Source organism: Ptychodera flava, chromosome 17 (assembly GCF_041260155.1).
Source record: "Ptychodera flava strain L36383 chromosome 17, AS_Pfla_20210202, whole genome shotgun sequence".
NCBI lineage: Eukaryota > Metazoa > Hemichordata > Enteropneusta > Ptychoderidae > Ptychodera > Ptychodera flava.
The window spans coordinates 29,855,874-29,866,411 of NC_091944.1; the positions used below are offsets into that span (position 1 = coordinate 29,855,874).

At 38.3% G+C, this 10,538-nt stretch overlaps 1 protein-coding gene across 1 annotated transcript; it reads left to right on the forward strand.

Moving 5' to 3' along the window:
• Positions 1–7,013, forward strand: LOC139116368 (sodium-dependent phosphate transport protein 2B-like). Its single transcript, XM_070679006.1, has 7 exons — positions 1–31; positions 181–492; positions 1,295–1,570; positions 3,162–3,353; positions 3,847–3,956; positions 5,116–5,299; positions 6,046–7,013. Exons 2-7 carry the CDS (start codon positions 213–215, stop codon positions 7,011–7,013), a joined length of 2,010 nt encoding a protein of 669 aa, XP_070535107.1. The 5' UTR covers positions 1–31; positions 181–212.
• The last annotated feature ends 3,525 nt before the right edge of the window (positions 7,014–10,538 follow it).

The following is a 10,538-nucleotide window of genomic DNA, read 5'->3' on the forward strand; positions in this document are numbered from 1 at the left end:
AGAGGTCATTCTTGCCTAAACCTTGCAGCAGGTAATATCTCAGATCTCCATTCATCCTCGTTTTGCCGAACTTTTGGCGTGCAAACTACTTTTATTGTGTCTAAGATTAGCTGTGGTATTGATGAAAACAAAGACACGTATTTGCTTTGCACTATATTCTAAAGTTTTTGATATTTTCAGGTGATCGTCTTGCTGGTGATCCTACAGACACGATGACAGGTGAATCAATAGAAGAAATTGCGAGGTCAGCCGCTACTGACGGAGAGCTTCGCGAAGGGAAAGAAGAACAAGAATTGGATCAGTCGAAGGATATTAAGGCAAACGGAAGCGCAGACGCGGTGGTGAAGGGCAGAGAAACAGAAACAGACAACACAGAAAACGGCGGCGCCGTAGCCGTAGATGTTGTCGAGAACGAGGACGATAATGATGAAAAACAAATCGACCCCTTCGCAGCCATACCCGATTTAAAGGACACGACAATACCGTGGGCAGGTTTGTTTGATAAGATTTATCTCTTGTCTAATCATTTGGAAAAAACTCTTCAGCTTCTTCAGTTTGTAGAACAGACAATTACCCAGTTTTTCTGACGTCACGCTCAGTAAAATTTGCTTCAAGCATTTCTTTAGGTTTGGTTTTACTGTATATAGTCTAGTCTGATCCTGATCACTACAGATTGCATTTAATTAAATAAGACATTTACATAGCTACTTGTTCCAAGCTTCATTGATATTAGGTATAAATACATCATAAATAAACCCTTTCCGAAGTTCATTATTTGCCCGCGGAGCTGTCGAGAGGTCATGAAAATCGGGACATAGACGATGGCTGATAAGCCGTCATGTTGTGTAACGCACGAACGATTACATCTCGTATGGGGTTATAACGTTAAGGAAATTAGATTTCCAAGATATGGCAATTATATTCCCATCTTTTCCCTTGATTTGCATATTTTTGATGACGTTTTAATATGTGGGTTCTTCTTACTTGCACTAAAATTGGAAGGCCATAACATTTGAGGAACTTGTATGCGTACGGTAGATTTCATCCGATTCTCGAAGGCCCTCCGTTTCGCGCGGGAAGATGGATGCGCAGGCCAGGACTTATGATTTATTAAGAAACGTGAAACAAGGACACTTTTTATTGGGCCTAAATGTTTAAGACTGTTTTTCGTAATCAACTTGTGGCAAACGAGAGAACTAGGAACTAGAAATGGCCTGTCTCTTATCATAATCCGTAGACAGTGAACGACCGTTACCAGTATGGCAGTTAATATTAATCTGTTTTATGTCAACAGAACTAAGCGGTTGTGGCAAGGCTAAGCGTGTTCTAATCGACTGGATCGGAAAGGCTTTGCTTGTGTTGTTCTTCTTGTACGTCTTCCTGATCGCCTTAGACTTGATGGGAGATGCCTTCACTGTGCTGGGAGGTACTGCTGCGGGCGCAGCCTTAAGTGAAAGTGAACTCTTAAATAACCCCGTCAGTGCTTTAATGATTGGTATCCTTGCCACCGTACTTCTTCAGAGTTCAAGTACAACAACGTCCATCATTGTATCCATGGTTGCAGCTGATAGTAAGTACATAATTTCGCCATCAATATGATTGTTGGCACCTTTGTTTATCGTAATGTTACTATCACATAATTTTCAAAAGTTTAATTGAAAATAGTGTACACAAAGTATAACGGGAAGTCCAATTATTGCAATGTTTTCCACTCATAATAATCCAAAGTTCTTCAACCTCTACAGCTTCCAATGGCTTGGCATCATACAGAAGGAAAAGCAACGGTAGTCATAGGCTCTCTCACAGCTCGTCGTTCGCTATGTAGCTCTCTCTCTCCCTCTCCCCCTCTCTCTCTCTCTTGATAGATAGATAGATAGATAGATGGATAGATAGATAGATAAGAAGATACCGCTAATTACAAATAAAGCCAAATCTAGGAAAACTTAATAAAAAAAATCACAAAGTGGTAAATAAAACAAATCTACATAACTGTGAATGTGTCAAGCGTTTGAACAAAACTACAATGCAACTTGTCTGAAAAAAATCAGTCATTCAACCAAAACGATCATCATATGAATGCATTCAGGACGCATCCTTCTCCTTCAAGTCTTACAAGGCTTGAAAACTTTGTGATAAAATCCTCAGCTTTGTTCATCATCTTATAAGTGAAATATAACGTCTTCATCCATGAGGAATGATAACATTTTAATTGCATAACATAGGATTGAAGGGAAACTTTAATCCCATCAAGAGTAACTGAATTTTAAATATTCCAAACTGTGTATTTTACAAAGGAAGTAATACAGTATAAAATGTCAGATGTTGCATTATTATCATTTTCGATTCCTGCAATTGCTAATCTTTTGATATTGATATTGTTATTAAAGTTGTGTTTTCTGACAAAGAAAGAAATACATTTCTCTTTATTTTACATATTTACACTCAAATAAGATGTGTTCCAGTATTTCTTCTTGGCCACAAATATGGCATTTCCGATCACTTAAATTAAAAGTTTTGGCCAAGCTTCCCGTGACTAAGCCTCCATAAAAAATCTTCCAATTTAAATCATTCAAATGTACAAAACTACTATCTTTTACTGTTCGGTGATGCGCCCTCAACGGTCTTCCTAGCAATGGCTGCTCACTGATCCAACGGGGCTATGGTGTGCGTAAGATGAGTATGCCAAGCTGCGCTCGGCTCAACTTTTGAGGGCACTTGCATGGTCTGAGGTTTAGCCGTCGAGAGCGAAGGACTGTGAGAGTCTACGGCAGTCCATAAAGTGCAATCCACTAGATTCAACTACTTTTAGCCGTGTCATGTTCCCCGACGAATTAGTTGATACTTGATACCAAAATAACCGTTATCTATCGACCTACCTAGTATATGATGATGTCGGTTCGTACAGTGCAGTCCATGCGCCTGTCCGTGCATACGTGACTGTACAGACATACGAATAGTCAGGCTGACATTAAGACGGGTTATTGTTGAAATCGTACATTGTAAAGATGATGAGCGGGTAGGACGAGAAAAACTAAATTAACACAATGAATTGTCAACAATAAGGAAAAAGGTCAAATAGGCAGAGATATTTCGACAGACGGTTCAATGCATTTCTTCTATGTTGTAATTACTGTTCTAATTATTTCTGTCTCGATCACCAGTAATTTCGGTTGAACAAGCCATTCCAATGATCATGGGAGCTAATATTGGCACATCTGTTACCAACACCATTGTTGCCATGGGACAAGTAGCAGACAGGGATGAATTTCGAAGAGCGTTTGCGGGAGCAACCGTCCATGATTGTTTCAACTGGCTGACCGTGATAGTGCTGCTACCCCTAGAGGTTGCAACAGGTTAGTGGTCGAACGAAACGTTGGTGGCGGTAAAAGAATGGTGACCCTATCGGATGAAATGCAATACGTCTATCAACATTGTTTACGAAACATCTGCGTCTTTCACTTTTGGGGGCATTTTCGAAAGACATTTTGTATGTTGGTCTCAATTAATTGTAAATTGTTAGTGTTACGAAGATGAAATCTTTGTAAATATGTATGCAAAGCAAAGAAGTTTAGATTTTAAATTACAATATCTGTGAAAGTTGTGTTGTTTAATATTATCTATGCATCACCTGTAACACACATTTCACATTTTGTTGAATATTATTTACATACGGGACGGCGGCCTAGAAAAGCTGCAAACCATTTACTTTCATTTAACGAGTCTAGAAATTGCATTTAATCTATCATTATTTTATTAAAATGGATATTGGAATATTAATTTTGCCTTACGAGGTGCAAGGACACACTTGAGAATTATTTCCATCAATACCCTAACTATTCATTTCAGGCTATTTGTACATCTTGACGGAGGCGATCATTGGTGATGACCTGGACGGAGGATCGTGGGGCGGCTTTGATTTCTCAGTCACTGAGCCAATAGTCAAGTACGTCATCAAGGTAAGATACACTCCAGTTTATAATCATGTCATATCGTGTAGACGTCATTTTAGACGTCATCATAATGCTTTGGGTTAAATATACGGTATCAGCTGTTTTACACTACGTCTTTTCCATTCGCTGACTTGACAAAAGTCTAGTTGATTCGTTCATCAGAAGTAGATTAAGGCGATTTCTTCCTCAATACAGTTAACACCTGTACTCAGTTCCAACTATAGATGTCTCGTGTTAGAATAGTGTACTCATCACAAAGATATTACAACATGTTGTACGGCACAAGGAACAGTGCTTGATATCGAAGTATTGTATTTCAACCATTGTATTGTATTTCCAACCAATGTATTGTATTTCCAACCATTGAATGATTTGAACTTTTCTTTGTTTATCACTCATCTATCAGGAAAGAAAGTGATCAAATTTCGCTGTCACTGATAATCTAACTACAGAATAGAAAAACAACAACAGCAATACTTGTAGTTTAATAGAATCCAGCTGTGCTGTGACGTGCCATGAAATTATCTTTTTCATTCCGTAGGGAAGTGTAGTGTAGTGTAGTGTAGTGTAGTGTAGTGTAGTGTAGTGTAGTGTAGTGTAGTGTAGTGTAGTGTAGTGTTCTGTAGTGTAGTGTAGTGTAGTGTAGTGTAGTGTAGTGTAGTGTAGTGTAGTGTAGTGTAGTGTAGTGTAGTGTAGTGTAGTGTTCTGTAGTGTAGTGTTCTGTAGTGTAGTGTTCTGTACTGTACTAAATTCTACCGTAATGTACTATACCGTACCGTAAAATGCGAAAATACACAAATTTGCAATTTGTACTCAACATAGCTTCGGCAAATGAATTGTTAATCCGTCACACATCTCTCGACACATTAGATTTACACCGGTTTATCATCGAGCTGAAGCGCCGTCAAATTGTTTTGTTCTACGTAGTAAATTAACAATTCCTGAATGCTGGATAAACAGGCGGTGTCCCTGGATATGAAAAATCAAGCTTGATTTTTCATATCCAGGGACACCGCCTGTTTCTCCATCATTCAGGCATTCCTGAAAGTGGTGTTCCTATATATGACAGGTATCATTCACTGAGTAAACTTGTTCGCGAAACGTAATGAAACTCGTCATACAAGCGTAGTGACTGTATCAAGTTCATTATTGTTTGCTTCTGTAGATCGATAAAAGTGTTGTGAGAGACATCGCATTGGGCATTACTGAACCTGGAACAGGAAGTGTAATTCAGAGATGGTGTGATACTGAAGATGTTTACTATCAGGGTGAGGTCGTCAGAGAAATCAACGGAACTAACGTCACTGTTGTCGAGGACATCTATAACTACACAATATACAACGAAAGATGTGAGTATTCGTATTTGGCATTGTCCAGTTTCTTCACTTAAAGGTTGAATGCACCTTGAGGGCGGATATTCAGACTCTAACATGTTTGCAATTCTTTTCTGATATACTTGTTGGAGCTCATTTTAAAATTCGTGAAGTCACAAGAAAATGTTTACGTCTTAGTTTTTCCGAAATCAAAGATTTTTATTTTGTCATCCTAGGGATGACCGCATTTTGAATTAAAAATATCGGTATGTTTTGTGTATTTTGTGTTTCTGATACGAAAGTTTGTACGGTGACCCCTGATTTATATATTCTTGATTTGGAAAAAAATGGTTGAAAGTGTCATTTAGGAAAGTTTGAGGAAAAGTTAAAGTTTTCACTCTCGAGGTACATACCACCTTAATACCATTTGCTTGGTCAGTGAGGAGATGACAACCTAAGTACCACATGACAGCTTCTCACGGTGTTACGTTGAGGAAGATCAGCAATGTTGTCAGCGGAATTTCTGGCTTTATTAATGACTATCTCGAAAAGAATCTAAACCATTTGCAGGCCAGGTGGAGTATAGAACATGGATGCATGGATCAATTGATTGGTTGTTTATCAAGTGACCAGATGGCCTGTTGAAAGAATGGATCGTGGTAGAGTATCAGGCATGCATAGGTGGACATGCGTTGACATACGAATACTCTTTGCTAGTCTGTCACTGATACACACTTTAGAATTGTCATTTTACACCACTCCCTGTATATTGTATCTTTCAGGCAAATGTCTGTTTTCCATGGAGTGGACAGATGACCTCAGCGATGCAGTGCTCGGATCGATTTTGCTAGTTATCACTCTTGTCCTATTGATAATTGCATTGATCGGCCTGGTGAAAGTGTTGCAGTCCATCCTTCGAGGCTCAATTGCCCACGCCCTGATGAAGTGGATTAACGCAGACTTTCCAGGTTACTGTGCCTACTTCACAGGCTATGTCGCCATAGTTATTGGCGCCATTCTCACCATGTTAGTGCAAAGTAGTTCTGTTTTCACCTCGACCATTACACCGTTGGTCGGTATAGGTTTCCTCTCTCTGAAACGAATGTACCCACTCACACTCGGTGCCAACATCGGTACCACGCTGACAAGCTTCATAGCCGCGTTCGCCAGCTCCGATTCGGCGAATTTCATAGAGGGCGTCCAAATCTCCCTGTGCCATTTATTTTTCAACATTTCTGGCATCATTTTATTTTATCCCATACCATTTATGCGTAAACCTTCCATTGGGGCTGCAAAATTCTTGGGCAACACCACTGCAAAGTACAGGTGGTTTGCCATTTTTTATCTCATTCTGATGTTTTTGTTGTTTCCTTTAACAATTTTTGGCCTGTCGCTGCTAGGTTGGCAGTATCTCGTAGGTTTCGGTGTCCCCATATTGGTTTTGGTTCTAGTCATTATTGTCATCAACCTGATGCAAAAGCACTGCGCCAAGGGGTTGCCGAAAAAAATGAGGACATGGGAATTCTTGCCTGCTCCACTGCGCTCACTTGAACCTTATGATCGTCTGTTCTTTAGTTGTAAAAATAAGTGCAAATGTTGTGAGAATCACTGCTCGTGTTGTGGCTCAACGGAGCCTATGAAGGACGATGACGTCGACCAGCTGAAATCAGAATGTACCGATAACATTGAAATGGTTGTCGATGAGCACATATACGAAAATATAGCCATGAAGGAAGATGAGAAAGTGTGAGCGAGGGACTATTTAACATTTGGCGACATTTACTGACTGATTCATTTTTATTAAACCGTCAACCGTTTCTAATTTTTAGAAGTTCAGACCAATTCACATCACATGAAATGACAGTTTTTGATAACATGTTCACTGGAATTTTAAATTCGTGAAGAAACAGTAACGGCTAAACAAAAAAGTAAAAAATCGTCAGTGTTGAGCTGCCGTGTATTATGCCAATGAAATTAAATGATGTCAATAGACAAGAGATTTTCTAAACGACAATAACCGGGTTTACATTTTTCAAATTCGACAAATACGGCGGCGAAGATGAATAAAAGGGCTAATGAGTCGATGAAGCAGATACAGATAGATCTACGAACAAGCAGAAAGATAGACAGTAACGCTCTTAACAGACAAAACTAAACTGGCAGACACGTGAAAACAGACACACGTGTAACTCCGAGTTAGACGTATTGCGTAGATTGGCACACTTGCATGTAGTGCTCACCCCTTTGAATGTATGTCGCCTGTTTACAAAATCGCCATACTGTCTCAAAACCAACTGTCGGATTCTCGCTTCAGAACTACTGACCTTTGAACCTTCGTAACCGTAAGGATACTTTTTAGTTCATTGTGTATTCACCTATTTTAACTTGCACTTGAGTGTTTAGGAGTCTGATTTACAGTTAGTGTATATACACCCGGTTTTCAATATAAGAATTGACGCGTATCCCTTCCAAATATGGGTGTTGCAATACTGACGCTCACTGATCGCTACAAACTTAAATGTTAGTAATAAAATAATCATACCACAGAACAACCATGCTAAACATACTCGGAAACACCGAAGAGAAGATGGACAGGACCGTTGTATGAGATTACGTTTGTATTGTCATGCTTGATTAAAACAAGATAAACAAAGTTTGTTCATTTCTGTCGTTAATGGCGCCAGTAATTAACGACATGGTGCCTCTCCAGTAGGTGATTATTCATGTTCGTCTGTAATCTCTCTTCAATCTTCGTCCGTAAACACATTGAGAATTTGAAACTCCTCAGAAATCGTTAGTGTAATTACAGCGACACATCGTAAAAATACTGCCACGAGAGCCTGAAATCAAATTTGTTGCAATTGAGTCTAGAAAACATTTGCATGTCAGCATTTTTTGAGTTTTTGTCATTGCCAAACCAAAAAGATCTACCGTTAAGTAAGTGCTGCCCTGATAGCTTTTGATATTGCCTTCTAGGTGACACGAATTGAAATGGCCCTGTTCTGCTTTGATCAAGTCATAAAATTCATGTATCTTCATATTCAGTTTTCAAGTTGGTGGCGATGACCAAATTTTTATCTCACTCAAATGACGATGAAATTTGTACATGTTGATGATGAATTTTTAGGGTACTTTTTTGCCTGGTTTTGGTCCTATAGCTTTTGAATTTGGTGTGTTGATTTTATACATGTTATATTCTCTTTTGATCAAATCAAAAGAAATTTACAGTGACTTCTGGAAAAACTGCCGCTAGAATTTGTCTGGTCTATGTTGGACGTAAAAAGTCAACATCACATTGCTATGTATTAGTGTGTAAAGACTTCCTCAAGCAGTAAGGCAGCTGCTTATAGAAGACCTCAGCAAGTTGCTAGGATTGAAATATTTGAATGGTGGAATTTTATGTCTTCCACTTGGAATTATCCACCGACAACGCTTGGCATGATATTTAACTTGAGATTCATCAGTGAATACAAAAGAAAGTCCTTCCTATGAGTTGTGAACTCCTTTTAAGTGATCTGTCATGGCTAATTTTGCCATTTTTTAGTTTAAAGCACGTTCTTCTGACACCTATTTCCTAATGGTTTTGATATTTACTCTTCAGATAACAGCTAAGGCTTTCACTACACGGAAATATTGACCTTGATCTTCGCAAGTTAGTACATTTTTAAGATGGCGTTGAACATAACACACGGCGTACTTTGCTCAAACAACATTTTTGCAAATATTCAGTTTTCATTACTGTATTGACTGAAGATGAAAATATTAGTTGGGTTCACCTGCTAGCATCACAAGGAGTGGTAAGTTGGGTGAAAAGGAAATGTAAATTTATGCAAATTATGCAAATCATCCGATATCCCTGTTTCTTTCTCCGTTTGAACATTTGAATAACTCAACTCTGAGTGGGTAAAATTTGTTACATTTTCACATTATGTTCTTGAAGTAGTATGTAACAAAAAACAATGTTGTTTGGCTTTTAAGTACTTTTATTTTAAATAAAAGTCATTTCAATTTTTCTTATCATAATTTTAATTATTTTTGAATGCCAGTCAACCCCTGCCATTTAAGAATAAGATAATGCTGTCTTTTGTAAACCAACTCAAGATTATAATGACATATATTTTATATAGCAGTATGAAGTTTTTGACGTAAATAAATTGTTCATCATTAATACCACAATTGAAGTCTCCCATCCGAAAAATACACTCACCCCACTTCATCCTTCGAATACTAAGCCACTGCTGATATACTAAACGATGGATTCTCTGCATTTTGAAAATTTACAGCTTGGAGGTGTTTTCATGTAATCTTTGATAAGAAATTTCGCTTTGAAAAACGTGTTCGACTTGTACAACGCCACTTGAAAGAATTAATGATAGCCATAACTAGCGAAACTATGTTCCTTCAAGAGTATAAATCTCTGCTCAAGTGTCACGATAAACGGTATATTCTTTCCTTCCTCTTCAGTGTATCTGCTATCGAACGTACTCCGTTACCGATATTTAAGTTTTAAAAGGTACATCCAGCCATCAATGCTTTAGATGAATGACAATTTGTAAGGGATACGTAAAACAAATTGCGGTCTCAAGCAAACTCTGACACTATTCAAACAAATCATTGATAAAATATTTGAAGGAATTATTGCCTAGAATATATAAATATCAAGTTTCAAAGTAAATTCGTTCATCCTGATGCTTCATGAATTAATGCTAGCCTAATCGACAAAATTGAATTATAGTGTGAGTTTCCTTGAGACCGTCTTTCTTCTTGTTGAATTTGTGTTTCCGTACGCGTGTTATTGTCGTGTTGAATGATGTACTTTGTATTCGATAGTGCGATGTCCCTCGAAGATATAGGCTTAGTGCCCCAACAACATCACGTGCCAAGGAGTTCCCGATTGTCAAGCAATTCCAGTGCTGTGTTTAGATGAAATCACGATCGACTACCTTGCAATTCCAGAGCTGCAAGATCGCATGTACAAGTAGTGTAATGCACGGTAAGTTACTCTTGTTTGTGTTATGGTAAGTGTTTCAATACATTAATCCATGTATTGCTATTCTGTGACCCTCCCCCCCCCGCTATAGCTATTGCCACCATCCTCAATACGGCGAACCTCTAGCTATTTTCTCTAACTTCTCCTGAAATCTTTACAGGCTTCTTTTAAGCTATGTTTATGCGACGTGTTGCCAGCACTGATCAGAATTTGTATTTCAATACACTTTTGGACGTAGAATAAGACAGTGTATTTGATTTAGAGAACACATATTAAAAACACATT

Excerpts from the sequence above, each read along its gene's own strand:
- LOC139116368 (XM_070679006.1), top strand. The coding sequence starts at position 213 with ATGACAGGTGAATCAATAGAAGAAATTGCGAGGTCAGCCGCTACTGAC. Across the intron at positions 1,571-3,161 it reads ATCCATGGTTGCAGCTGATA|TAATTTCGGTTGAACAAGCC; the intron begins GTAAGTACATAA and ends CTCGATCACCAG. Across the intron at positions 3,354-3,846 it reads ACCCCTAGAGGTTGCAACAG|GCTATTTGTACATCTTGACG; the intron begins GTTAGTGGTCGA and ends TATTCATTTCAG.